General features: G+C 46.8%; 2 protein-coding genes across 2 annotated transcripts; one reads left to right on the plus strand and one right to left on the minus strand.

The window, feature by feature from the left end:
• Positions 1-2,948, minus strand: LOC119197738 (gastrula zinc finger protein XlCGF57.1-like). Its single transcript, XM_037454309.2, has 3 exons — positions 2,853-2,948; positions 2,460-2,494; positions 1-1,434 (listed from the first exon to the last, which is right to left on the minus strand). The coding sequence occupies exons 2-3, from the start codon at positions 2,472-2,474 to the stop codon at positions 1-3; spliced, it is 1,449 nt and encodes a 482-aa protein (XP_037310206.2). The 5' UTR covers positions 2,475-2,494; positions 2,853-2,948.
• Positions 2,949-8,067: 5,119 nt separating this feature from the next.
• Positions 8,068-27,550, plus strand: ntrk1 (neurotrophic tyrosine kinase, receptor, type 1). Its single transcript, XM_037454663.2, has 17 exons — positions 8,068-8,446; positions 11,202-11,276; positions 12,216-12,287; positions 15,064-15,132; positions 16,195-16,349; positions 16,940-17,085; positions 17,212-17,350; positions 19,293-19,625; positions 20,964-20,981; positions 21,077-21,135; positions 21,231-21,333; positions 22,419-22,574; positions 22,707-22,837; positions 23,048-23,220; positions 25,155-25,395; positions 25,739-25,897; positions 27,153-27,550. Exons 1-17 carry the CDS (start codon positions 8,247-8,249, stop codon positions 27,336-27,338), a joined length of 2,415 nt encoding a protein of 804 aa, XP_037310560.1. The 5' UTR covers positions 8,068-8,246; the 3' UTR covers positions 27,339-27,550.
• The last annotated feature ends 165 nt before the right edge of the window (positions 27,551-27,715 follow it).

Raw genomic sequence — 27,715 nt, forward strand, 5'->3', positions numbered from 1 at the left:
TTATTCCCCAGAGTGAACGTGTTGATGATCCCTGAAAGGCTGACGGTGCCGGAAGCTCCTCCCACACTGCTCACAGGTGAAGGGCTTCTCTCCAGTGTGAATCAGCTGATGCCTCTTCAAAATGCCTCTTAGATTGAAGCTCCTCCCACACTGCTCACAGGTGAAGGGCTTCTCTCCAGTGTGAATCAGCTGATGCCTCTTCAAACTGCCTCTTAGATTGAAGCTCCTCCCACACTGCTCACAGGTGAAGGGCTTCTCTCCTGTGTGAATCAGCTGATGAGTCTTCAAAGCGCCTCTTTGATTGAAGCTCCTCCCACACTGCTCACAGGTGAAGGGCTTCTCTCCAGTGTGAATCAGCTGATGAGTCTTCAAACTGCCTCTTAGATTGAAGCTCCTCCCACACTGCTCACAGGTGAAGGGCTTCTCACCAGTGTGAATCACCTGATGCATCCTCAAAATGCCTCTTCTACTGAAACTCCTCCCACACTGCTCACAGGTGAAGGGCTTCTCTCCAGTGTGAATCAGCTGATGCCTCTTCAAAATGCCTCTTAGATTGAAGCTCCTCCCACACTGCTCACAGGTGAAGGGCTTCTCTCCAGTGTGAATCAGCTGATGCCTCTTCAAACTGCCTCTTAGATTGAAGCTCCTCCCACACTGCTCACAGGTGAAGGGCTTCTCTCCAGTATGGCTCCGCCGATGAGTCTTCAAACTGCCACTTTGATTGAAGCTCCTCCCACACTGCTCACAGGTGAAGGGCTTCTCTCCAGTATGGCTCCGCTGATGAGTCTTCAAACTGCCTCTTTGATTGAAGCTCCTCCCACACTGCTCACAGGTGAAGGGCTTCTCTCCAGTGTGAATCAGCTGATGAGTCTTCAAACTGCCTCTTCTACTGAAACTCCTCCCACACTGCTCACAGGTGAAGGGCTTCTCTCCAGTGTGAGTCACCTGATGCGTCTTCAAAGTGACTCTTTGATTGAAGCTCCTCCCACACTGCTCACAGGTGAAGGGCTTCCCTCCAGTGTGAATCACCTGATGCGTCTTCAAAGTGACTCTTTGATTGAAGCTCCTCCCACACTGCTCACAGGTGAAGGGCTTCTCACCAGTGTGAATCAGCTGATGCCTCTTAAAACTGCCTCTTCTACTGAAACTCCTCCCACACTGCTCACAGGTGAAGGGCTTCTCTCCAGTGTGAATCAGCTGATGAGTCTTCAAAGCGCCTCTTTGATTGAAACTCCTCCCACACTGCTCACAGGTGAAGGGCTTCTCTCCAGGGTGGGGCTCACAGGTGGACGGGCCTCCTCCGTCATGCTCTGAGGCGGTCGAGGCGCAGCAGTGTGGTTTCTCCACAGTGTCGGCACACTGACGTGGATCCACCTGCTCCCTGTTGAAACTCTCCTCACCCTCCCCACGAGGTCCTGCTGGATTTGGGGACGTCTGTTGGGAGGTAAACATGTTTCAGACAAATAAAGATGGAAAGAGTGTCACATGATGTTAATTGGTGGATCCCAGGAATCGTACCGGAACACAAATATTTCACGATAACAAAGGACACCGAGGATGTGCTCATGTGCAGGTTCATACTCATATTTTGGGGTTCTACTATAAAATGTATACTTGTATACCAAAATCTCCGTTTTGTCTCATTCAGCAGAAGTGGGTTGCTAGGCAACCGCTCTGGTTAATGTTTACTTTCTGTCAGCTGACCATCTTATGTACACTGTGAGTGCACTGCAATCGGAAATGAACAAGAAAACGTTCACATATAAAGCTGTGAAATGTTCCGTCTATCTACTACAATACCCATGAGCCTCTGCTGAGACAGAGGATGGCTACAGGTTCAGACAGACGGTGTGTGAAATATGAAATAAGAGATGTAAAAATGTTCTAATAGATACAAGCTTGTTTGTTTGTGGACTGAATTCACTAAAGGCTCCATTACACAATGCCTCATTTACATATTTATTTAAACATAACGTTTCAATACAAAACCTGCTTCTATTAAATGTTTTTGACTATATATATATATATATATATTTATATTTATATAAATATATATATATATATATCTGTATTTAAAGGCGGTTTTCTTCTAATTAGTTTTATTCCCAGTAATCTCCGCTTCAGTAGCTCTTGCGTCCACCAAACTGTGCAAGCTCATTCCTCCCTACATTGAGCGTTTTGTTCAAACAGCACTCATAGTGATACAAAAATTGAAATAAAAAGACATTTTAAAAACCCTCTGTAAAAACATTTGGCTTGTAAACTAAATAACACGTGAATTTGAAACCTTGATTCACCCAAAGTCCAGATTCAAATGTGTATGTGGATTAGCACAGAATGGATAAGAAGAGGCCCAACTTGCATTTTTCAACACACACGTTTTGAAAGATTTGTCTTAATGTGACCAAAGGGATCGAACTGGGGAAGGTTCCTGCTGATATCCAGTAGTTAAAGTTTACCTCTAACGAGCTCATCTCGATGGTTGTATTTTCTTCTGTTAACATGAAATAAAGACAAGACAAACAAAACATGAATAAACAAGAGCAAGAAAATCCAAGTCAGTCACACAGAACTCACAGGCTTTGTTCCCTGCATGTTTATGTTGTGCATCTTTCAAATAACTGCAGTCCAACAATGAATTAAGTTCGATTCAATTAAATATATTCAAAAGTTTATAATGTTTATTTTATCATTGAAGAGAAAAAGTTTACCGTAGAAAATGTATCATGTGCATACGAATCAAAATGTGTTTGTTATCAATAAAGCAAAAAGTTTGATAAATCCATCCCTCATAGAGACAAAAAGTACAGAGAGATCGTTCATGACTGGAGGAAACTCGTTTCTGCTCTTACCTTTTGTCTGTGTCGATGAAGTTTAACCTGCCAGGTGATCCGGTGTCTTTTCCTCACCGAAGCTCAAAGATGCATGGATGGTTTGCATGGTAACCGCGGCCAAAGGTGGTTAAAAATTAAAAAAATATATAATTTCATAAATAAACACAGGAAACAACAAACTGAAAATGATTCACATGTACAGTATTGTATACTATATCTGTCAATTAAAACTAAATAAACGTTGATTCTAAAAATGATTTTTATCTTGCAGAACAGTGTCCAAATGTTCATACCACACTTACGGTTTATCACATATTGTGTTATAGTGATCGATTTCATGTTTTTTTCTCTGTTCATTTTGGAAAATAGTGGTTTTCTGATTTTAGGTTTCTATTAGAACATTTTTACTTTTTTCTTCTCGAGCTTCATTAATCACACACTGTTCATCTGAACATTTTGAATATATTGTATTCAGGTTTTACTTGAGAAATCACTTTCTTTTGGTACTTTTGCTGTGGTTTGCATAAAAATTACATCCATGGCAGATTTCTTTAGAGTAAATATATTTCTAGATAAATAATCCTAATAGTTGTGTTTTCTTTTTGGTTGATCTCAGGTGACCTGAAGCAGCCCCACATGCATTGTGGGAAACGCCTTTAGACATTAAGATCCGTTTTTTCTTCGGCCTCGACGACAATTTGTGGCTGTGAGCCCGGAGATGCTGTTCTGTTAGAAGGTCAAGTGGTCAAATTAAAAGGGAGGGACTTCCCGGTATCTTCTATAACGGCTTATTCTCAGAAATGTTGGGAATGGATACCGACTCATCACTCACAATGTGCAGAAACGAGGAGGAAACGGAATCAAGTAATTACACCCAAAATCATACAGTGCGCTTTTTTTTCTTTTTTTAAAAGGACACATTCCAATGTAATGATGGGCAAATCTATTGACTTTTTGCCGACAATGTTTGAGTCACCGTAAAAAATCAAATGTTTGCATGTTAATGCCTTTTGACAGTGTGAAGTGTGGAATGTGTGGTTAAGATATGACAGTTGTTGATCTCTTTAATAGTGTGTGTCTCTATCCATAGCTCTAAATATGATATTACAACTCTGCTACAACTTTCTAAACACATAGGTAGCGAGGAATTAAAATATTTTTGTTGCTTTCCACCCGGGTGACAAACCCGGACTCAGCCAAAAAACCTTCCGAGCCGAAGTAGACCTTCAGGCCCGAAGTGCACAAATAACACATTGATTCGAACTATCGTAGCTTCTAGCTTTTCACGATACGCGGAAATGAGCTTCCATGCTCCCTTACTTAGCTCCTTTAGCGTAGGAACCACTGGAAGGAAAGGAAAGGAGATAATTCCGTCCAACCATTCCATGCGAATCACGATCATGGCCGAGAAACGCAGCTTTGTTAATGAGGTGACACTTTGAACCTGGTTGTTTTATGTCGTCTGCATGACTGTAACAACACGTGAGGGTAAATATATCTTTGTAGTCCATCTTCGGAGCTGAATTACAATACATGTCTAATGTGAAGTGCTCGGAGTATATTTTTACACATATACAGGTGAAACTCGAAAAATTTACTTTCAGTAATTCAACTTAAAAGAAACTAATATATTGGTGTATGTGTGTGTGTTTATATATATATATACATATATATATATCTATAGCCATAATCATCAAAATTATATTAAATAAAGGCTTAAAAATATCTCACTTTGCATGTAATGAGTCTATATAATATAATAGTTTCACCGTTGAAGTTGAATTACTAAAAGTAATGAGCTTTTGCATGATATTCTAATTTTAGTAGTTTCACCTGTATATGTATTACGTGGATTAAGTTAAAGCTCACTCATTCCAACAGACAGGGTCATGGAAGCTCAGTGCCTTAATTTTACATAAATATTATATTTTGCGTCTATTTTATAGTATAAAGTATGAAAAGAGTATTTTTGTATTTTCTTTCAAGTAAATTATATGAATCCAGAATGAAAGGCACTTCAGGCCACTTTAATGACAAGGTTAGACGGAACAGCCAAGCTTGAGTATTCTTGTAACTGCAGAGATGTTTAACAAAAGAACATAGAGGACAAACAATATTATCCATTATTATTTATCATGGCTACAGGCTTTTCAATGAAACAACAACTGATTATAGAAAATGAACTGAAAGAGGGCCGTTACTTTCAATAATGTTGAGTTTTTTTAAATTGCATCCTCAACCTCGTGTTGCTCCAACCAAGGCTTCCACTTCCCTGAAGATAAGAGAGCACATGCTTCTAAAGTAAGGCGATTGTTTACGTGTTTAATAAATATATCTGCTCCAATCATTTATTTTCACTCTTCCATAAAGTTTGGGGATTCACAGACAGAGATTTTAAGTTGCAGTGGTGGAAATTTGCTGCCTTTTTAAGAGTTTACTGTATTTTGGTTAAAAAGCGTAGAACTGTAAGATATGCTTTGATTCATAGTTTTGATTGTACATGGGTATAAAAACTGTGATTTCTCTTTGAAGCTAAATGCTGACAGTATATTGGACAAATTCTAAAGGTGAAACAAAAGTCTCGTGAAACCTTTCAATGTCAATGTGATGGTGAGGAGAAGAGGAGAAACACGCAGAAATTGAAACGTGGATTTTGTTAAAAATTGCAGGACAAATAAGGACTTTTCACAAGATATGTAAAAAGTTGCAAACATTGTGTCACGGTTTGGTTCTGCTTCCTGTCTTATTTTGTAGTTTTCATGCCTCTTGTGTCCCTGGGTTAGCTTCACTTCCTGCCTTGGCCTGTGATTGCCTGATTGCTTCCACCTGTGTCCAATCACCTGCACCTCCCTAGTGTATTTAAGCCCTGTGTGCCTGCTGTCCCCTGTTGTGTCATTGTCTAAATGTCTAGTCGTCGTTGGTGCACGTCCTTTTTTGATTTTGTTGGTGAATAAAGAGCACCTTTTGGAAACCTGGAAACTCCTGCATTTGAGTCCTGCCTTCCTCTGCACCAGCTACGTATCCTGACACATTGATATTTAGAAACTTTATTTCTAACTTAACTTTATTTAGTCTATTTTTTTGCAACACATTGAATTACTATTGAGTACTGTAGTTTTGGATTATTTTCATTTGCTTATTAAAACTTACTTGGTCTCCAGTGAGGACTTACGTACAATGTATGTGTGAATGACTGGAATCGTTCACATTAATGAGGGAACATGAGACCAAGTACAATATGTTTTTAGTATTTTTTTTTTTTTTTTTACAACAATAGGGCTCTTTGGGTTGGATATCCCAACATAGGACTCTCGTCATGAGATTAGTTGCCTTATCATTTGATCTCATTGTATGGATTGATTGATTTCATACCCTGTGTGTGTGTGTTTGTGTGTGTGTGTGTGTGTGTGTGTGTGTGTTACGGTCAGATACGGAGAGGAAGTGAGGGACACATGGTGGAGATACGGCTGGTAACATGGTCAAGTCTTATAACACAGGATGCAACAGCCACTGCGTCTGTTCTCCCGGGAGTCCCAAACCGAGCAGTTATCTTTGGCCCGATTGGTTCAAAAGCCAAGTGTTGCCAATTAACCCCGTTCTGTGACCATCAATCAGCGGAGAGCATTAAAGCGGTAATCTAATTAAATACCCAGATAGACACAAGGCCATTATTATACGTTATACTAACAAATGATGGGGGGGGGGGGCTCAACATTTTGAAATGGCCCTTGGAAAAAGTATTGTCTGCAAATGAATGGTGTGGAATGGAAATAAGGAGACGGACAGACAGAAATGAGCACATTTTTTGGTAAACCAGTCAGGTTTCAGTAGTCTGCCTCTTTTGGAGACATAAATAAGACATTAAAGTTTGGAAAAATAGGCATCTTATAAACAACAATAAAATGATTCATATTGTCCCGTGATCATTCATTGCTTTGCAAAGATATATTTCAATGGATGTTTTATTCTAAACGACACTTTTTTGAAGTTACCAAGGACCTCCTCCGTTTGATGACATGTGTGTGGTTGGTGCATGCAGACACCTGATTGGTCATTGTCTTATCAGGACGTATTGTGTCCCAGCTGACTGGAGTAATGCATGATGGAGAAACTCCTTTCAGCAAACCGTCGCGCCACAGCTGTTGAAAGTGTCTAAAGAATAAATGTAAATGGATTGAATTGAGAAGAAAGGCAGGCTACAACACTTTGGGGAAAATGAGAAATAGGATAAAACAAAGGATCTACGGAGGGTGTGTGAAATGTCGGCTGTTGACTCTCCACATCGAGCACATTATATACAAGTCATCCGCTCACGGAGAAACACGCGCATGAATCTCCTATGAAAGGTGCAGAGTAAAGCTGGAGAAGAAGCAGCACTTGTGACACCATGATCTCCACTGGACGTCGTCTGTGAATTGCACCTCCCAGCTAATGCTCCCCATTGACCTCTTCATCCCTTAACTGCTCGGCCCGAGCCATGAGACCCTTTTTCCTGCAAACAAGCGTGTTTTCCCTTCACAGTTTTTGCTGAGCTAAGACCAGGAAAAAGCGGGGGGGGCGTGAAAGGAGGAGTAATTAAGTCCACCGGCGAAAAAATGCCTATTCAGCTCATGGCCAGTAATTGTGGTCGGGGCACCATGACCTTACTCCTGGTCTGAGTGACTGAGGGGGAACGGAGGAGGGGCACGGTGCTTGTCCCGCCCCCCCCCCCCCGGGAAGAAAACCGGCTCCGCTCTTGTAAAGAACACTGACAAGTTTATCCACACGCTTCAAACAATCGGGGTCATTTGCTTTAATTTCCCCAACTATTGAATCCTGCACGGGCCGTTGCAAAAAGCTTGTTGCAGATAGCGGGTCGACTTCCTGTCTGATCTCCTCAGGTCTCAGCGGTGCCAGGACCTGCCAGACGGTTGATGGTTGGGTGTCCGTACGGCGGCACGTTGTTTACAGCGTTAGTGCGGGAACGCTTCTCGGCTCCCGGGAGGGGGGGGGTGGGGTGGGGTGGTGGGGGTCGAGCAGATGAGATCTCCATCTCTTCCCTTCATCATCATCGACACACACCCTCCTTCTACCCCCCCCCCCCCCCCACCTCCTGCTTTCGGAGGTGTCTGGTGACTGTGGCCCGTGTCATCTTGTTGCCCCTCCCTCCATCGTTTGAGGAGTGGAAGAGAGAGAGAGAGAGAGAGAGAGAGAGAGAGAGAGAGAGGTTGTGCAGCCCACTACCACCGTGTCCCAAGAGGCCCCTCGCCTGCCTCGCCTGCCTCGCCCCTCCTGCTGCTCAGTACAGCTGTGGCTCAGACCCCCGACCAGCTGGAGATCTCAAGCTCTGCCGGAGAGCCGTGAAAAGCTCCTCTCCTCCTCGCCGACGACCTCATCGAGCCGAGCGCAGGGACAGCAAACTCCCTCCCCAGCATGGCTCTGGCCCCGCGGGCCCCGGCGCTTCTTCCTCTGGCACTGGCGCTCGCCCTGCTGGGCCTGTCCCCGGCGCCCGCCTCGGGGGGCTGCCCGGCGGCGTGCCGGTGCTCTTTCGCCATGCTGCAGTGCCTGGAGCCCGACGGCATCGCCGGCGTCCCGCCACTGGCCCCGCAGGAGAGCGAGAATGTGACGGAGATGTGAGTACGAGGGGGGGGGGGGGGGGCCCGCCTGCCCCCAACGAGTCGGCGCGACCTCACCGGACGCCTCGGCGGCCGGCGGTTTCGCAGAAAGCTCGACGCGCTCTGCCTCGCGTGGCGGTCCAACTGGTTCCCTGAGGGTGGGAATGGTCGAGTCTGATCTGCAGCGCGGGAGAATAGTTGCTTGTATTTCAGTGTTTTCTCCAGTATCTTAATACATCGCAATGGGTATTTGTAAGTTGTCATAGAAATCATTTGTACGGTGCAATGTTTCTTCCCGCAAGTTTCTCTCCTTCGCTTTGCCAAAGAACGAGTGCTTTTCCGCTGCCGATGTGTGACGGGCTTCCAATTGCATTTCTTCGTCTCTCATCATTTGTTGCAAGTAACTTATCGCCTCGTTTGGTCTGGTTTTCATTCCACGAGGAGAGATTGTTCTCAGCAGCGTTGTCCGATTGCGTTTAGTAAAGGACGAAGACGGTGTACGACAGTTAAGCACTTTGCCTCGACAGCGAGATCAACGCAGTCTGCTCGGCTCGCAGGGCTTTCGTTTCCTCTCATTATTTGATGCAGACAGATTGAAGGAAAGCAAATTGACCGCCGCTGGAGATGCATTGGAACGGCAGACGTTTCTGTCACTCTGGTCATTGGGAATCAATTATGGATTCTCACTGACAATAACGGGCATAGAGTGACGGGAGCTGATGTCCTATTATCCATTGTGCAGCAACATGTGGCCCCGGGGCCCTTTAAAGGATCTCACCACTGTCGGCTCTTTTGTATTGTGGAAAACCTCAAGAAGTAGACTCCGGTTTTTGGCGTGCTGTTCACATGTTATGAAACACGTTTGAGGGACGGACTGAACCATTGTTGGCCGTGGCGCTGCCTTTTGGACTTTGTCTGGATTTCATATTGTAACTTTCTTTAAAACCGAGCACTAAAATATTATCTTTAGCGGTAATACATCATTTCTTTCAACCCTCAAAAGATCAGCTATTTATTAGGAATGTGTTGGTTGAGTCGTGTGCTTACACTCAAAGACAACCTTTCTCATCAGAGTCCAAAATAGAGCAAACACCTCAAATTCTACCAAAGGACGAGCTGCACCTGCACTGCTCTCTGAAGTAAATGTCATGGAGACATCAGACGGCCCGAGAAGAACGAGACTGGGCCGGAGGATCGGGCTGGATGTGAATTCCTCTCATGCGAAACCTCCTTTTGCAACTGACGATTGTTCTCACCCCGATTCCTCTCCTCGTGTTCCAACCCCGCGCTCCACAGGAGAAGCTTGGAAGCTGGTTCCTTTCAGTTATCGCTCAGGAGGAACAGACCTGTCACGCCGCCGCCGCGGCGCATGCGCAGCAGACGCCTGTCATTCAAGTAACAATGGCTTTTTGCAACAAAAAAAAGGGAAGCAGAAAACTGACCACCCTGGGATTTAAACAGGGCTACTGTATTATTATGCAACCCACCATCAACTATGGCCTCGACGGCTGAATGTCACTCTGTGCTCCACCACGCTGTTCTCTCTTTGTTCCCCAACCGCAGATCTGAGCAATTAGCACTTTGCTGCGAAGGAGCTACGAATGTGAAATGCCATTCCAGTGGAGCGGGGTTCAATTTCACCGCTGCTTTTTTCCCTGCCTGCGTTCACCTGTGAGCCGCTCCTCGCTCCCTTCTCTCGGCGGGGGTGGGTGGGGGGGGGGGGGGGGTTTCCCTGCGGCTGGACGTCCCCCCACCAACCGCCCCCCTCCGAACCGTCCGATCAATAAGCGAGCGGGCCTCCCTCCGCCGCTCGACATGCCAGCCGACAGCAGCACTCGGCCCTATTGGCGGCGCGATGGAACACAGCCGAACGAGGTGGGGGGGTAGAGGGGGGGGGGTCTTTAAACTGTGGAACGGGAGGCCGAGATTCATCGTGAGCCAAGTTATGAATTCAATTTTGAGAATTGCCAGTCAATGCCTCCACCCCGGGAACAATAGGTGATATACAACCCGCTCGGCTCAATTCAATAAGTGAAGGCGATGGTTGATCCTGGGGGGGGGGGGATGGGGGGCACCTGCCTCGTAATCACATTACTGCTGCGTGGGTCAATCAGACCTGAATAAAAAGGTTTGTGTGTTGCAGTTGACAAACACACAACTGGAGGGTTGAAACAATGGCACATTGCGGCAGTGGCTGTCATCAACCTTAAACTACTGCAGGGGTTTATTTCTGTGGCGCATGCTCTTAACACGGCATTTTTTTAAAGAAAATACTGCACTTTTTCCTCCATTGCTTTCACAGCATTCAAGTTGGTCACTTTGCAAATGATAAGATATTCATACGATCCCTAAACTCTGTGAGACCAGAGGAGCTGCAGTACGAGCTGAAAAGCCCATCTTCAAATGTGGGGTCCTAACACAAGTTAAGTCCACAAATACCTTTGCAATCCAAGTAGAGACAACTAAGTATATTAATTGGACATCTTCTGAGGCAAGTAAGGCCAGTGGGCATGCGTATATGTTTTAAGAGTGCAGTGAAAGGACTTCAGGGTCCCGACGTGTCACATGACCCCGCCTGAAACCCAGTGAACCTGCCGTCTCCATACGATGCACTTTTTAAACCATCGTCCACACAGGACAGGTGAAACTAATCAGGGCGGGGCCAACAATCAGGAACCAACCGTGCAAGCTTCCCTTCATGTCTCTTTGGATGTCACAACAAAATGTATTTACTTTTGCACGTCTCTCGCTCTCTCCCCTTTTTATTAACCAGTTACATAGAAAACCAAGCCGCCCTGGAGAACATAACGGACATTGATCTCGTCAACTACAGGGAGCTGAAGAACCTGTAAGTAATGCCTTTTCTCACGTGAGCACAAATGCAATTGTTCATCACTTCCTTCACTGCACTGGACCGAATGCATTTAATTCACAATGTAATTCCATACAATTGCCCCCCCCCCCTTCTTTATCTACTGTTGCTATGCCAATCAAGCTCTATATAGCCGATTTGACCTTCAAAGGGCGCAATTCTTTTTTTTGACAATGAGTTCTTTCATTTCAGAGGGGAAAGGTATAGAAATTTAGCTCTATTTTTCTTTCATATTTTCTCCAAACTCCCTCAGTGATCAAAGCTATTTGAGCTTTCTGTAGCCTTGTACACAGTGCTTTCCGTTCCTCGTTACGGTTACCGAGCTATAATTGAACCATGGCGCTTTGAAAATTGGGAGCGTGTTCATGTTGTCCAAAATATCCCGGCACGCTGCAGATTTCCAGTCGAATTGAACCAAGTGGCCTTCAGCAAAGCCTGAAAAACAGCCACACACAAAAAGTCCCCAAAAGTACGAGTGCGTGGTGTCGACCACACATTGTTGTCCACCATCTGTAAAAAGTGATGACTCATCACATCAGTAAAGAAGATTGTGGCAGTAAGTTGGATAAAAAGCTGTTGGATACGAAACATTTAGTAGTTATATCAACTGAATAGTTTAATGATAGATGGTCATAGTAATTTTCTTTTAAAGAAATAGAGATTTGAGCCTTTTAATTAACAAACGCTACAAAAAGCTCATTGAAGATATTTGAGTGTTTGGACTTTTTGTTGCACAAACCGTGCAGATTTTGTTTTTTTTAATTTGGGGTTTTGCCTTTATTCATTATTCATTATTTAATATTATGAATATGAATGAATGCTGGCGGCATTATTTCGATCTCACACTGTCCATCTGACCGGCTGACTCGTAGCTCTTTACTTCAGGGTTCATGTGCCTCTCTCCCTCCCCTGCAGCACCGTCACGCTGTGTAAGCTGAGGCTCATCTCCGCCAACGCCTTCCAACACAACCTCAAGCTGCAGTACGTGTGAGTGTCCGTGTCAACACAACCCGATCGGCCTCCCCGTGTCGTGTTGTGACCCGTGTCGTGTTGTGACCCGTGTCCTGGGTCCGACTATCTGTCGCTGTCAGTCAGGGCTCGGACCCTTTTTGTGTTTGAGCGACTCCGTCTCTCGTTCAAATGACTGTTGCTCGTGGTGTGGATCTGGTAAACTTTTTTTTTCAAACCGGGAATTTGCATTTATTAGTATAGCAGTATTCTTGATGGATTTAATGTAAAATACAACATCCAGCTGTTGATGGGTTTTCTAATGTTTATCAATTTCATAATTTGGGGTTTTGGAAAGAATGGCGAATTTCCAGGCCCGGAGAATTGGGATGTCATCCATATTTTAAAAACTAATTTGGTTGAACTGCACCATAGGCTGAGTCCTTTACCGGAAATGTGCACTTTTCTGCACTCCTTTTATTTTGTCCCGCACTGTTTGGCAATGTTGTTTTTCAGTAAAATATTTGCATAAAGCAAGCCAATCCACTTTTCCATGTTGATAAGAGCATTAAAATGAAAATAAATATATGGGAAAAAAATAAAGGAAGGGACATTTAGAATAGATAAAAATTTGCGATTAATTGTGATTCATTTTAAGCCAACTATGAGATAAATGCGATTAATTGGAATAAAAAAATGAAATTGTTTGACAGCACTAGTAAATATATATTCAATAACAAGCACGTCATCTAGAAAATCACTTAGTGGGCAGTCTGGTAATTAGCCAACTTTTCACTAATTATTATTGTTAAATTATGACATTTATTTCGGCCTCTACATTTGTGATCAGTGAAGCATCTCTTATCCGGTGGAGCCATCATCAAATCCGTCTATTCAGCAGCAGCTGACCCTTATCGTCTCCATCTTGTCCTCATCGTTTTACTGAGCGTGTGCGACATGCCCCACATTGCTTATCTGAAAGCCAGCCGTGTTTTGGAGTACCACAGATGGGGGGGGCGTTGGGGGAGGGGGAGGGGGGGGGGGGCTGGCGGCTGGCGGTGGAAAAGCTGGGCGGGTTGCGCTCGAGAAATTGGAGAAGACATCCACCAGTCACCTTTTACTCGCTCACTTTGGCGGATTATCGACAACTGATGCATAATAAATACACTCCACTAAGGGTCCATTATCACTTAATCAATATTTCGCTGTGGAGGGAGAGGGTGGGGTTGGGTTGGGTGGAGTGCAGGGGGGCTTTTCCGTGTGACAGACTATAACCAAACCAAGCTCGGGCCACTTTGCCCACAGCTTCACCCGAAACCTTCCTGGACCGCTATCATCTTTTTCAAATAAAAAATCAGAAGAGAAAATGAGCTGCGATATTTCCGGCTCTGCCCCCCCCCACCCCCCCTCCCCACTCCCCCCTCTCCGGGTAGGAATCGAGCTGGTAATGGATAAGTCCCAATGGCTCACCCATCTGACATGAACTTTCGGGAGCAAGGAAAACAAATAATTGAACCCTTGGCCCTGCCAGGGTGAATATGTATTGGCTTCCATGTGGGCGCTCCCCAGTGAGGCTTTCTGTCGTCTTCTGGGGGGGGTTCACTTACAGGCTGGTTCTTTGGCGGTCTTGAGGATCATTTGAGGGGGGGCCAACGTGATGATATTTTAGTGCCCTCAGAGGATTGGCAAAATGATCTGTACATTCATCCGGGAAAAGGATTACAATGATGCGTTGTGATGACATTAATTCAATATATTTTTTAAATGTTTCAAGTTAAATAAACCCGGGGGTGAACAGCTCGACGAATGTATGCACGTCAGCATGCTAACAATGACTATTCTGACATGTTCTATGTATTAGTGGTGTTTTAAAAATTTGACTAATTAATTGCACATTTGAAAAATAATTAATCGCGATTAAAAGCAGAATTCCGACTCTTCGTCTTCCTGTTGTGAGTGCCAACAATGTCCCCTAAGCAGGACGTTTTCTAAACCTCGGGCTTTTAGGGACACAGTGGTGGTCCCCTACAGACTTTGCGCAGGGTGACGTTGGGATGGAAGTAGCCCAGCAGCTAGCTTAGCCTAGCAGCCTTGCTTTAAAGCCTTGCTTTAGTCCCAATGCAAAGATCTTGAGAACTTGCATTGGTTTTGCCAAACTCGTTAAATATACAGAGTCATGTGGATTCACCTTTTTTGGGGACCCGTGAATGTTCATACACCATCTTATCTGGACCGAAGTTAGGGGTCGACTGACATTGCCTTTCCTGGAGCCATGAAGATAACACGGCTCAAAGAACTTTACTACCACACCGCATTTTAAAAATTCAGACATTTCTACAAAAATAGGAAAATTGTGGGTCCGTGTAGCGGAGCTGCGCCCTTCTTCCGAGAAGTGTTTGTGACTGTGAACCAATCACCTAATGTACCCGACACTCGGAGAGAGGTGCGCTCCAGCTGTTTGTGGACGCGGGCCCCCGGCTGGTGTGAAATACTTGCCAACGGTAATTGATCAGAAACCATTTGGGTGCATTAACGTTTTCCACTGAGGGTAATTCGCTCTGAAAGTGGGCAATCAAATCGCTCCACTCCGGTAAAATCAAAATACGATTTTTACTTTGATTTTTCTTTCATGAAGTTGAATTTCTTTTCCAAAAGATGTATACTTTTGGAAAAGAAACATTCAAAGATGATGGCGTCAATTACAAACGTAATTTCAAATACATCCATAGATTGTGAAAAATAGTGTGACGACTGAATATTGATGAAAGCATAAAAAACAAATGTTGGTCACATCATGTGTCTCCTCTGTTCACAGGAACCTGGCATCAAACTCCCTGGAACACATCTCTTGGAGGGTGTTTCATTTTCTGCCACTGCTCAACCTGTGAGTCCCTTTAAACTTTTATTCATTTAAGTACAATTTTCTAGGAGCTCGAGTTCAAATGAGATTTGAAGTGCCGCCCAATTTACCAGGGACGGATTGAATAATATGTTTAATTCTGCAGAACAGAAGGTAAAAATGTCTCTTTGACCTTATCTCGGGGCACCCAAGCGCTATGAGCCGCATAAAGAAACACCCACTGACTCGTTTTTTTTTTGCCCTGTCCGAGCCCCCCTATCCTGAGGAAAGAACCTTCTAAATCTTTTGCCTTTACAACCTCAGGGGAACACGGTCAGGCCAATTATGGACCTGCATCGCGGTCCGACTGGAATCACTCAGACACAGTTTGACGTTACAAGTCCCGCTGCCGCTGAATGTCAGTTTGCCGAGAGAGGCGGCGAGGGGGAGGCTTTTGTGCCTCTTCACTGACTTGATAATGGCGTGCGGCGTTTAAAGCACAAGACGCACAAGGTAAAAACACAAAAGATGAAACGCTAATTGTAAAGGTTAATCTCCAGGTCGGGAGGCCTTTCGGTGCTCTCGTGGTCTTGTCGCATTGTGCATTCAGGGAAAATTTCCCAGAGGTTAATTCACGGGTGAACATACAGTACTTAGTTATTGTAAAACAAATTACTGCTGGCTTTTACAAAGCGATTAACTTATCAGTGCAAAGCAACCCTTTCCCCCCCCCGTTACTGCACAGCTAAAAGGGTTTTTGAAAGCCGTAGGAAAAAAGGAATCATGAAGAATTTAAAATCAGAGGGAACGAAAGGTTGTTGTCTATTTTTTAAAGATTCATCAATACTGCCTGTTTACAAATGTTTTAATTGTTAGTGATTTTGAAAGTGCTCAGAAAAATTCAGTAAAGAAAGCCAATACAGTCTTGCTGTTCCATACAGAGAGCGTGTCTGTGATGCACAGAGAAACCCATTCATTGCTCCATCATCCACAATGTTTTTACGATTATACTTTTTTTTTTTTTGTGTGTGTGTTTTCAAGCATCAAAATGAGCAAGAAGTTGAATTCGTAGCCAGCGGACCTTATTTTCCTCCGTTTTCTCCTCAGGGTTTTGAGGGAGAACCCTCTGGTTTGCTCATGTGACCTCCACTGGCTGCAGCAGTGGCAGTGGAAGGAACGCGGCGTCGTGGACACGCCGCTGTTGTCTTGTTTCTCCGATGGTCGAGAAGTACTCCTCAACTCCTTGGTGATAGACAACTGCAGTGAGTGCACGTCCGGGCTTCTTGTTTTCCCACTTTGATGGTGTTTGATGGTATATGATGTTCTCAGTAATAATGCACGACTACAATAAGATGCAATTGCTCAAACCGGTTAACCAGTTTCCAAATGAAGATTTAAATGAGAAGTACACATTACAATTAAATAATTGAATCACAATGATGTAATTCTATTCTAAAACATATCTTGATGGGATATAACTATATTTATTTATTTATTGCGAAGTTCATGACATAAGTCTCCCCCTCATGTGGTGCTGTGAACAATTGGAAAAAAAACAACAACTTGTCACCTTTTTGAAAAGGAAAAATAACCATTTGTCGATCCACTTGTGCATATCGATGCCTTCAACAAGCCGGAGCAGTGAAACACAAGGAAGAAATTGGCTCGCCGGCGTTGCCGTTTTAATTGCACGGAGCGGGAACATCTCGTTGCCCAGGAAACATACGAGAGATTTTCTGGTCCTGCAGTAAACTCCTAAAGGAGAAACAGAGCCCGGCCGTCTTCCCCCCCCCCCCCCCCCCCGTCCGTACGGCGGCTTTTGGCTCACTGCCGCCCCCTCTGCTGCTCCCAGGTCTGCCCGAGGTGACCATCGTCTCCTTCAAAGATACCAAGATTCAAGAAGGGGGCAACCTGACGTTCGCGTGTCAAGTGACGGGAAGTCCGACTCCCAATGTGAGGTGGAGAACCGATGCGCTCCACTCGCGCTTCTCCACCCAGGTGAGGAATTGTTTTCGGTCGATGTGCACAGTTACTAACGAAAGGATGGCTTGTTGACCCCCCCCCCCCATGTGACTGGGGGCTGCATTAAACCTCCTCTCCCTCTGCCCTGTTGACCGCTGACAGGAGAGAATCTGGGGCTCCACTTTAGAGCTGGTCCTGTTCCTCAGCAACGCCTCGTCCAACGACAACCTGCACAACCTGACCTGCGAGGCGGAGAACCAAGCCGGACCCGGGGGGGACACGGTGCAATTGGACATTGAGTGTAAGTGGCCCGGGGCGAAATGAGACCGCGCTGCTGAAAGCCGGCGGGCTCGGGGCATGTCGTCGGGGGCTTAATGGAGGTTAGGCCAGGGCCATTTCTCTAGTGCAGGCCAGGGTGGGCAGCCGGAGGAAGGGAAAATGCACTGTACTGATTTCTTCTAAATGCCCCCCCCCCCTCCCCCCTCCACAAGTACGAGCATACCCGCCACGCTTCTAATGGAGCTCTTTGTCATCTGCCACTCACTTTGGCAAAGTGTTAAAATAATACGAGTGGAGTGCTGCAGGTACGGCTGGTCATTTAAAGCAGGGATACAATGAGAGCGGGCTTACATCTACTTGCTCTCAGAGGAGTCCCTCACCTCGCACAGACGCCGTTCTTCTAGTCGCAGCTTGACCCCCCGTGGGGGGTCCGCCCCGTCGCTCCCCCCCCCCCCCCGTCTCTTTGCACGTGCATTAGCGCGTCTTTGAGTGGAGGTACGCCGGGGAACGGCGGCAGAAAAACCTCCTCCGATGCGATAGTGATGCATGGCTGAAACAGAAAACCGCCCCCAAAACGTTATTGTATATCACAAACTCTGACACTCGTTAGAAAATAAAGCCAAAAAGAGAGCGTGGGCGCCAATTGGATGAGGCCAAATGCACGAGCGCCGAGGGACAGATAATGAACGTCAGGAAAATGGGGGGGAGGGGGGGGCTGATAACCCGCGCCGAGATCCGATTTGAGCCCGCGCTAATGGACTCTTCCCTCCTACTCCGGAAAACCGCTTCATCCGCAGTGATTGGCAGTCTGTAAATGCGTTAGTGCAGCTAATCTATCAACATCAGCCCCCCTAGTGGACGGACACTCGTTAACCGCCAGCCCTTTAATTACTCTTAATTACCTCCCTGAACAGTGGGTGTTTACTGCCGAGTGGCTCACGGCGCCATTGATTCATGGCGCTCGCGTGGCTGCCCTTTCACGGGTGGGGGGGCGGGAGCATGTGGATTTTCGCGATGTAATTTGAAATTAAAAGGTAGATTAAGAGGACAAGGTGATTTTTTTCTATTTTTTTATGCAACATGTTGAGGTGGAGAGTCGACTAAACCTAATTCTCAAACCCCCCCCCCCCCCCCCTGCAGCGAAAAATAGCTTGTGCAGGTTCAGGAGAGGCCGCTAATGGATGATTAGTTACATGTGAATCACGGTGCTGATTTTCTTGGACTCGGCATGAAAGCCCCCCCCCCCCCCGGGTCCCCTCAGCACAGCACTCTGAGGCCGGGTCACGGGTTAAGAGCAGCACACCGGTTTCAGGGGTCTCTGCACTTGAGAGTTGTGTTCGATCCAGACGCCAGAGGCCATTTCCTGTGACCCCGCGTCCCGCCGAGCTTCCAGGTAGCTTTTGTGGTCGGGTGGAGGGGGGGGGGGGGGGGGCACAATGACGGCCAGGATTCATTATTCATAGCAGGTCAGCACAGGTTTGATGTACAGATGGAGAACATTGATTTATGGAAACTCGCGGTGGAGGTGCACAGGTGGTGCAGGCTCGTGCATTTCAGTGATCCAACTGCAATCGTTATTTAAGACTCTTATTTCCGTTATTCAAACGTGTCATATTAGTCACATACTGTGTTTGTCATTTCATTTGTTAGCCACTTTGGACTTCACTACACTTCAGAGGGAAACATGGTACTTTTTACCAAAAAGTATCTCTCTGAGGAAAAAAAAGAGAGGTTTCCCAGGACCCCAAACTTGTCACTAACATAACGGTATATTGAATGCATTTGGGTTTCTTTTTTTTTCTTTTTTTGTAAAAAATCCCACATTTCAATTATGTGATTGCTAAATAGTTTCACACGGCCCATGCGTTATGCTAAGCTAGGCTACACTGTGCTGCCTGTACAGCTTCATGGTCACCTCTTCAAGTCGTCCTCTTCATCCGCCCCCCCCCCTCTCCCCCAATCAGTTCCCGTCAGAATCATCTCCCTGGAGAACGCCGTGCCGCAGCACCACTGGTGCTTCCCCTTCCAAGTCGACGGCAACCCCGACCCCCAGATCTCCTGGCGCTACAACGGCGCCGACCTCAAGGAGACCCGGTTCACGTACACGCAGTTCATCCCCGACGCGGGCGACGGGTCGAGGAAGCACGGGTGCCTCTTCCTCAACAAGCCCACGCACATCAACAACGGCCAGTACACCCTGATCGCGCAGAACCGCCTGGGGAGGGACGAGGCCACGGCCTACGGGATGTTCATGGTCAACCCGTTCGACCCCTCTGACCCGGAGGGGATATTTCCAGGTGAGTTCCTGAAACCCTCCCAACAAGGCTCCTCAAAATACTGAGAATTGGAGAAAAAAAAAATGAATAGTCATCGTGGTTAATGAAAAGTTTTGTAATAATTAGCTCTGAGAGATCTGAGACTGAACAGGAATACACGCATTAACGACTAGTTACTAAAAGTAGCTGTAGAAGCTGGGAAGCGCGTGTGTGTGTGTGTGTGTGTGTGTGTGTGTGTGTGTGTGTGTGTGTGTGTGTGTGTGTGTGTGTGTGTGTGTGTGTGTGTGTGTGTGTGTGTGTGTGTGTGTGTGTGTGTGTGTGTGTGTGTGTGTGTGTGTGTGTGTGTGTGTCTCACTGAGGGGAAGAATTCTGAGGAAAGAATTCAATTCTGAGAAAAAACGCCCTTGAAAGAAATATTTTGTCAAATAAAATGCGTTTTGAAGAAAACGGGTGAATAAAAAATAATCCCTGTGGAACTTCCCCAGTTGAATAATTAGGACGATTCTTGTTTGTTCGTTCTAAATGTTGACGTTTAAACATGCAGTTAAGAATTGTATTTGTGTATTTTAGATTTTCACCAGTGACGAAGAACTATTTTGGAGGCAAAACATCCCAAATCTCAAAATGTACCAATGCATGAAAAAAAAATATCATTCACCATTTCAGTAGAGACTAATAATTGAAAAGAAAAAGGTTTTGTGCGTGTGTGTGTGTGTGTGTAAATGTTTGATACATTTTTTTTCTTTTTCGGGGCACCCTTTTAAAAATCTTTCTCCGGTTGTGTCCTTAAATGTGTTTGTGTTCCCTCCATGCCAGTCCCTGACGTGGATCCAAGTAAGTCCCGCATTCCATTCATGCTCTCCTAAAAAAAAAAAAACAGCGCTGCAAAGACGTGAATGAGGAGTCCCTCTAAACAAAAGGTCTCACCCAGGGCAAGAGTTCTGAGAAGAAACTCCCTCGAAGGAAATGTTTTGTAAAAACAAAATACGTATTGAAGAAAACGGGTGAATAACAAAAAAACAAAATCACTGTGAAACTTCCCTTCAGTTCAAACTTCAGTTGAATAATTACATTAATGAGTAGGAAGATTCTTGTTGGTTTATTCTAAATGTTACGTTTAAACACGCAGTTAAGAAGTCCCCAGATGTGTATTTTTAGATACATTTTTTTCCAGTAAAGAAGAAATACTGTGGAGGCAAAACAGCCCAAATCTCATCATTCACCATTTCAGTAGACTAATAATTGGAAAATAACTGTGTGTGTGTGTGTGTGTGTGTTTTCAATGTTTGATAAATTCCCTCTTTTAATTCGTGGGGCACCCTTTTTAAAATCCTTCTGTGTTTCTTCCCTTCATGTCAGTCTCCGACGTGGATCCAAGTAAGTCCTGCATTCCATTCATGTTCTGCTAAGACGTTCTCAGCAAGACGTGATGAGAAGTCCCTCTAAACAAATCTCCTTCCTGCCCCCCCTAGTTCCTACAAACAAATCCAACATGGACGTCACAGAGAACCCGGAGAGTCGCACGTTTGTGGTACGCGTGTGTGTGTGTGTTTATGTGTGTGTGCGTGTGTGTGTGTGTTGCCGGGCAGATCATCGCTGACTCGAGGCCCGTCTTTGTCTGCCCAGGTGTTCGTGGCCGTGGGTCTCGGTGTGTTCGCCTGCACGTTCCTCCTGGTCACCATCCTGGTCATTAACAAGTGTGACCAGCATTCCAAGTTTGGTATCCACCGTAAGTTCAGTTTTTTTTTTTTTTTAAATTAAGGTTGATTGGACCTTTTTTAAGGCACCTTTGCAGTCCGTGATGATTGATGATTTGGATGTGACCCCTTTTGCAATTCTAGAGATGAATAAAACCCACATGTTGGATGTGCGGTAGATATTTAACTAATAACAAAACAAAGAAACCAGAATAACGGAATCGTGAGCGTGAACTCCATTGATTTCATGCCTCATTTAGACATTTTAAAGTCGGTTAAAAAAAAAAAAAAAAAGGTGAAAAAAAACCCGCTCCCGAATGACTCTTTCAAATTGCCGACGGTTCTGTCAGCCTCTCAGAAGGTTCTGCGCAGGAGAGCGCCACTAACACAGGACTTCCACTGAGCTGTAACTTTGCACGCGGGCGGCCGCTGTGTCGGCCGGGGCCTAAAGTGCCTTAATTACTGCACGAGAATGGCGGGCCGAAACCTCCCCTGGCCACTGCCACGTGGCGAGGGCCATTAAAGAAGATGGATGGATGGATGGATGCATGGAGGAACAGCTAGACGTGATGCAGCTCCACCCGGACTCCCCCAACACACACACACACACACACACACACACACACATCTACCCTTCTCACTCTAAAAGTGCCTAAGTGGGCCTGATTGCCTAAGTGGGCCCTGCTCCCTCTTTCCTTTCCTCCATCGCTTCTGTGCTCCCTCTTTGTTGTTCCATTTTCTACCGTGTTGGACTCTGGGGGTTCTGTGGCTTGCCTCGCTGAGTGGGGCTTCACAATTCGGGCCCCACTTGTTTGGCTTTTAATACACACCGCAGTCAGGGGTTGCCAACCATTCAGGCACCACCACCACCCCCCCCTCCCCTCCCCACCCGCTCCTCCTTCTCTGTTCAATGTGTCCTGATTGCTGCACGGTTGATGATGGTGATTATTATTACGGCTCGTCATCAGCTGTCACCGCGGCACCGAAACGACGCTGGAGCCGACCCGATGCCGAAAGAAATGAGTTTGAGGAATTTGTGCTGATTAGTTGTCACACAGTCTCTCAGTTTTTTTTTTTTTTTCTTCCCCGTTTTGCGTCCCGTCGCCGGGGTCACCAGGGTCATCGGTTTTGGGAGCGGAGGACGACCTGGCCGTGTCGCTTCGTTTCATGAACTTCGGAACCAGCCCGCCGTCCTCGGATGAAGACTCGGGTTTGTCCAGCTTCGTGGAGAACCCACAGTACTTCTGCGGCATCATCAAGGAGAAAGACATGTGTGAGTGCTGAAATACAGTTATTTACATTTAAATACACACGTACACCTATTCATTAAAGAGTACTCTTGATTGGTTTCAGTCTTAATTCTTTGTGTTAATGTCTAATATCTTTTTTTTTTGTTGCACACTAGGTGTCCAGAACATCAAAAGGCAGGACATTGTGCTGAAGTGGGAGCTGGGGGAAGGCGCCTTTGGCAAAGTCTACCTGGCCGAGTGTTCCAACCTCAGCCCCGACAGCGCCAAGATGCTGGTCGCCATCAAGGTGAGCGAACGACCAGCAGCCCCCGTCTCCTCTCGTCCCGATGACCCCACGCCTCAACCCAGAACCGTTTAGGAGAATCCGGCTGGGGACCTTTTTTGCTGATCTATGATGCTGTTGGACACAAGCCCGATAACAAGCCTCTTCGTATGAATGCCCCCCCCCCCCCCCCCTCCCCCTTCCCCCCCCTCTCTCTTCCCGTGCGGTCACCAGACGCTAAAGGACGCCAACGAGTCGACCCGGCAGGACTTCCAGAGGGAGGCGGAGCTGCTGACGGTGCTCCAGCACCAGCACATCGTGCGGTTCTACGGCGTGTGCACGGACGGCGAGCCGCTGGCCATGGTGTTCGAGTACATGAGGCACGGAGACCTCAACCGCTTCCTCAGGTCAGCTCACGGGGTCACTCGGGGTGCAGGATCGGGCAGGCCCATGTGGGGGGGGGTCGACTCGAGCATCAAGTTCATCGTTTACGCTGCAGAGGAAACAATTCATCGACCAATAGAAAAAGAACCCGTAGCTTTTGGTCTGACTAAACAAAGACTTGTGATGTCTTTACTTGGACTTCAGTATTTTATATCCTTTCATAGACCAACCCATTTGGTGCTTTTAGTGACAAGGAGAGAGCAGAGCTTTAGATGATCCGTGGATAGCAAGTAGTTTAAATCTCTCTTTTTTTAGGAATAAAGGGACTCAAACAGATAGGAATATCTGCTCCGACTTGTTTTTCCCTCCATCATTGCTCCTGGTTCGTCCCCCCCCCCCCCCCCCCCTGCTGCAGTGGATTATCCACACGAATGAGAGAACTCGGGTATCATTCCGGGCACGTTTTTTCTTGTTGGGTGCAAACGTGATTCAAAACATGTCAACGCGAGGCAGACAGATACTTCCTCCACAATGGAGCAAAGTAAATTGCACGATTTTCATTTGAATTCTGATGGACGCAGTGAACAGATCCCGCGCACGGAAATGGACCAGATGTGATGTCTGAAGAAGGGCGTCATGGCAACGCTGGATGGGGCTGGTTCTGAAACCCCCCCGGACGGAGCCTCCGGAGGGAGCTGGAGGACTCGCTGAGACGCCGTTGACCCTATCGGGGGCTCCCTCTCGGCACCTGGGGCGACCATCTGACCGAACCGATTAGAGCAGACGCGGTGGACGCTGTCTGCCAGGTGTCCCCCCCCCCTCTGCCCCCCCAATAGGAGACAGATTGGGAACGACAGACTTTGCCTGAGACGCATGTGCGCCAACGGATGGAAAATCGCATTTCCAGCAGACAGAAAGAGGGAGACGACCGAGGGCCCCCACAATGCAGCTGCTTTCCCACCCTGCCACCTGCCTTTTAAACTAATAGTGATTGTATGGACAACTTCCTTTTTGTTAGGAGGTGGGGGGGGGGGGGGGTGGGGGAGGGACACAAAGTGGAGAGGAGAGATATTAGGATGGATGGAGACACATCATCTGCGATTTGCTCATTTGGGAGGCGAGAGTGGGTGTTGATGATCCAGGAGAACAGCCCTGGAGGAGCTTCTCCTCATTGCATTACAGCGAATCAATTGTAGGCGTATTACAAGCCGTATGTTTTCTATTAACCGACCCGTGCCGCGCTCGGCGGGGGGGCGAGGCGGGCCGCTCTCTCATAAGGGGGTCTCGTGTGTGTGTGTGTGTGTGTGTGTGTCGGAAATGTCGTGGTGCTTCGGGTCAGCCGAGGCCCCGTCTCATTTTATATTTATTTTGCATTGACAAACTTTTGCTGATTGAACTATGAAAGAAAGGACAGTGCTTCATTCGTGTCCACAAACCAAAGCGCTGAGTGACTAACCTTTCATGTTCCAATAGAATAATTGTGTGACCAGACGATCCTCGCAGCAGCTTTAGTGGCAGAAATCCAATGTCTGTGGCGCAAATGAAACCTTTCGGAGTCAACTGGTGGAAATGAAGTACAGGTGCCACACTGAAGTTCTTTTTCTTCAGTGGCTGCATTATGCTTCTACTCCACCACATTTACAAATGTTGCATCTTTAGGTCACGACTCCAAAAGACCCGTACTGTAATAAAATGGTCCCAACGAGCCCCATAACGGCTGCTTACGTAGCGATGCATCAGAAATGACGCAACGTGGGTTTTTGTAAGCGATGACTCACTGGGGCGGTTCTTAATGCAGAATTTGAGGCATTTTGCTCGAGCACTTTAAATCCAATTAGGACGGCGAAAGCAGGGCTCTTTATCGTGTATCTGCACATCGCAGGTTGTGTACTTCGACTATTGTTTCCCCCCCCCCCCCTTTCTCATCATCAGTCTAACGAACCCATGTCCCCTGTAGAGCTCACGGCCCTGACGCCCGTATCCTGGAGGAGACCAAGATGCCCCCCCTGGGTCAGCTCACTCTACCTCAGATGCTGCACATCGCCGCGCAGATCGCCTCGGGCATGGTCTACCTGGCCTCGCTGCACTTCGTGCACCGCGACCTGGCGACCCGCAACTGCCTGGTGGGGGAGGGCATGGTGGTCAAGATCGGAGACTTCGGAATGTCCCGAGACATCTACAGCACGGACTACTACCGGGTGAGGGGGACGCGAGGAAGACGAGTCGTGTGGGAATTTATGGACCGTTCAGGGGTGGATGCAAATATTATAGATATCTGTCAATCATTGTAATTTAGAAACAAATGATGCAACAACAGGACAACCATATTTTTCCTCAGCATCTCCTCAAAGGAATGCTTAGTATGAGATACTCATCTCATTTTGACAATTCTCAGATAATAAATCCTTATTTTGAGATATCTTGTTATTAAAACTTTTGTTGTAAATGTGCGTATTAATGCATTAATTCATCTAACAAAGCAAAGTGTTTCTTGTTCCCCTTGAGACATCCGTAACGAGGAGCCCGTTTCTGCCTCCGCAGGTGGGCGGACGTACGATGCTGCCCATCCGCTGGATGCCCCCAGAGAGCATCATGTACAGGAAGTTCACCACGGAGAGCGACATCTGGAGCTTCGGCGTGGTCCTCTGGGAGATCTTCACCTGCGGCAAGCAGCCCTGGTACCAGCTGTCCAACAGCGAGGTGAGTTATTTGGAACGAAAGGTCTAATTTAAAGAAATGAGGGGGGGGGGGGGGGGGGGGAGATCTGTTTCTTACTCCCCAGTTGTGGTAGTGGAGCAGGTAGTATTTTAGTTTTCCACTTTTTGAGACGTCAAACATCTGGCTGTTGCCAGGCGCCTGAAGGCTTTTTTTTTTTGCCCCGAGACGTCTCGTTCACGCAAATCCAAATGCCTATTTGCCGCAGAGGTCTGATGGGTTGAGGTGATGGTTGATGATGGAGGCAACAACCTCCAAGGCGTTGAGGGTGATCCCGTCTCCATCCAGAGGACGTTTTCTCTGTTTAGGATTTCACCTTCTAGAACTTCTGTGCTCAGTTCTCCAAAAACCTCCACAAATGAAACTGCAACTATCTGCGTGGAGAGTGATGAGACGTTGGTGAACAGGATGAAGATGAAACTAGAAGGAATTATGTTGCGTGATTTGTTTCTTCTTTTTTTTTTACAATTTAAGGATTCCAGAGTGAGCTGTAAGCTGCGTAAAGCTGAGGATATTCACCCTGTCAAAACACATCATAATTGATATAAAAATACTGATTACATTTTTTAAATGGAAGCCTGAATCTGTTCTTCAGTTACGCACAACAGAACATTTTCATTGGAGTCGTGGGTACTACTTTCTGTTGCTGAAGTTCTGCGGCTCTCGGCTCTTAAAAGGATCAATACATTTATAATAATTAAGGGCCGTCCAGTCTAGCCTTTTCAGGCCGAGCACCAAGAAGTGGGACTCCATTGCGACCGCAGCGGCGCCATTACAGGCCCCGACCCGCTCCCCTTTCAGCAGGAGGGTGGATCACTTTTCCCCGGCACTCGATTCTAATCACATCGCCTCTCGTATATATTTTTTTGCCGAAGGCCAATGAGCTGTAACCTCGTTAGGCCCAATCTGTCTCGGGCCAGCGAGGGCTGGGCCGGATTACGCCGCCCAAACACGCAGTTGGCGGCGATAAATCATCCCAAAATGCCGACTCGTCAGCGACGGCGGCGAGCCTTTTGCGCGTTGCCCCCCCCCCCCCCTGCGGGGAACCGGCTGGAAGGCCTCTTCCCCTCATTGGATCAGATTTTTTTTTTTTTAAGTGTTTATTTGTATACAACAGTTCATCGTATATCGATGTGAGCGTCTCAACGTGCCGTAGGCTTCAGTCTCCAGTTGAATCCTCCCCCTTTTTTTTATGTTTCCTTTCCATAACGCTGTTTCTGAATTCCCATCCTGCGGACAGGCCATCGAATGCATCACGCAGGGGCGGGAGCTGGAGAGGCCGCGCACCTGCCCGAAGGAGGTGCACCTGCTGATGCAGGGCTGCTGGCAGAGGGAGCCCCAGCAGAGGATGGTCATCAAGGACCTCCACGGCCGCCTGCTGGCCCTGGTCAAGAACCCGCCCGTCTACCTGGACATCCTGGGCTGAGGAGGCCGAGAGGGGGAGGGAGGGAGGGGGGGGGGGAGAATGAATGTTGCTTTGGTTCCATTACTCCAATCGGGGCTGATTGCTTTAACGCGGTTCTTTCTGGTCTGAGATTAGAAAAAGCCAACCAGCCTCGGCTTCAGGTTTGGCCTCATCGCTGATTGACCCCCCACGATTGATTTCCCCCCCCCACCCCCCCCCCTCTCCCTCCGGGAACCCGTCGCGTGTTTACCAAAAAGTGTTTGATGTTTGTCTAAGGTGGGATGAGCCCGATTGGGGGGGTGGGGGGGGACATGCATGGTGAAGTGTTGAAGTAACCGCTCCGAACTGGGGGGCGGGGGGGGGGGGGCACATTTTATACGACTCCGACAGGGAAACCA

Source organism: Pungitius pungitius, chromosome 11 (genome assembly GCF_949316345.1).
Source record: "Pungitius pungitius chromosome 11, fPunPun2.1, whole genome shotgun sequence".
NCBI lineage: Eukaryota > Metazoa > Chordata > Actinopteri > Perciformes > Gasterosteidae > Pungitius > Pungitius pungitius.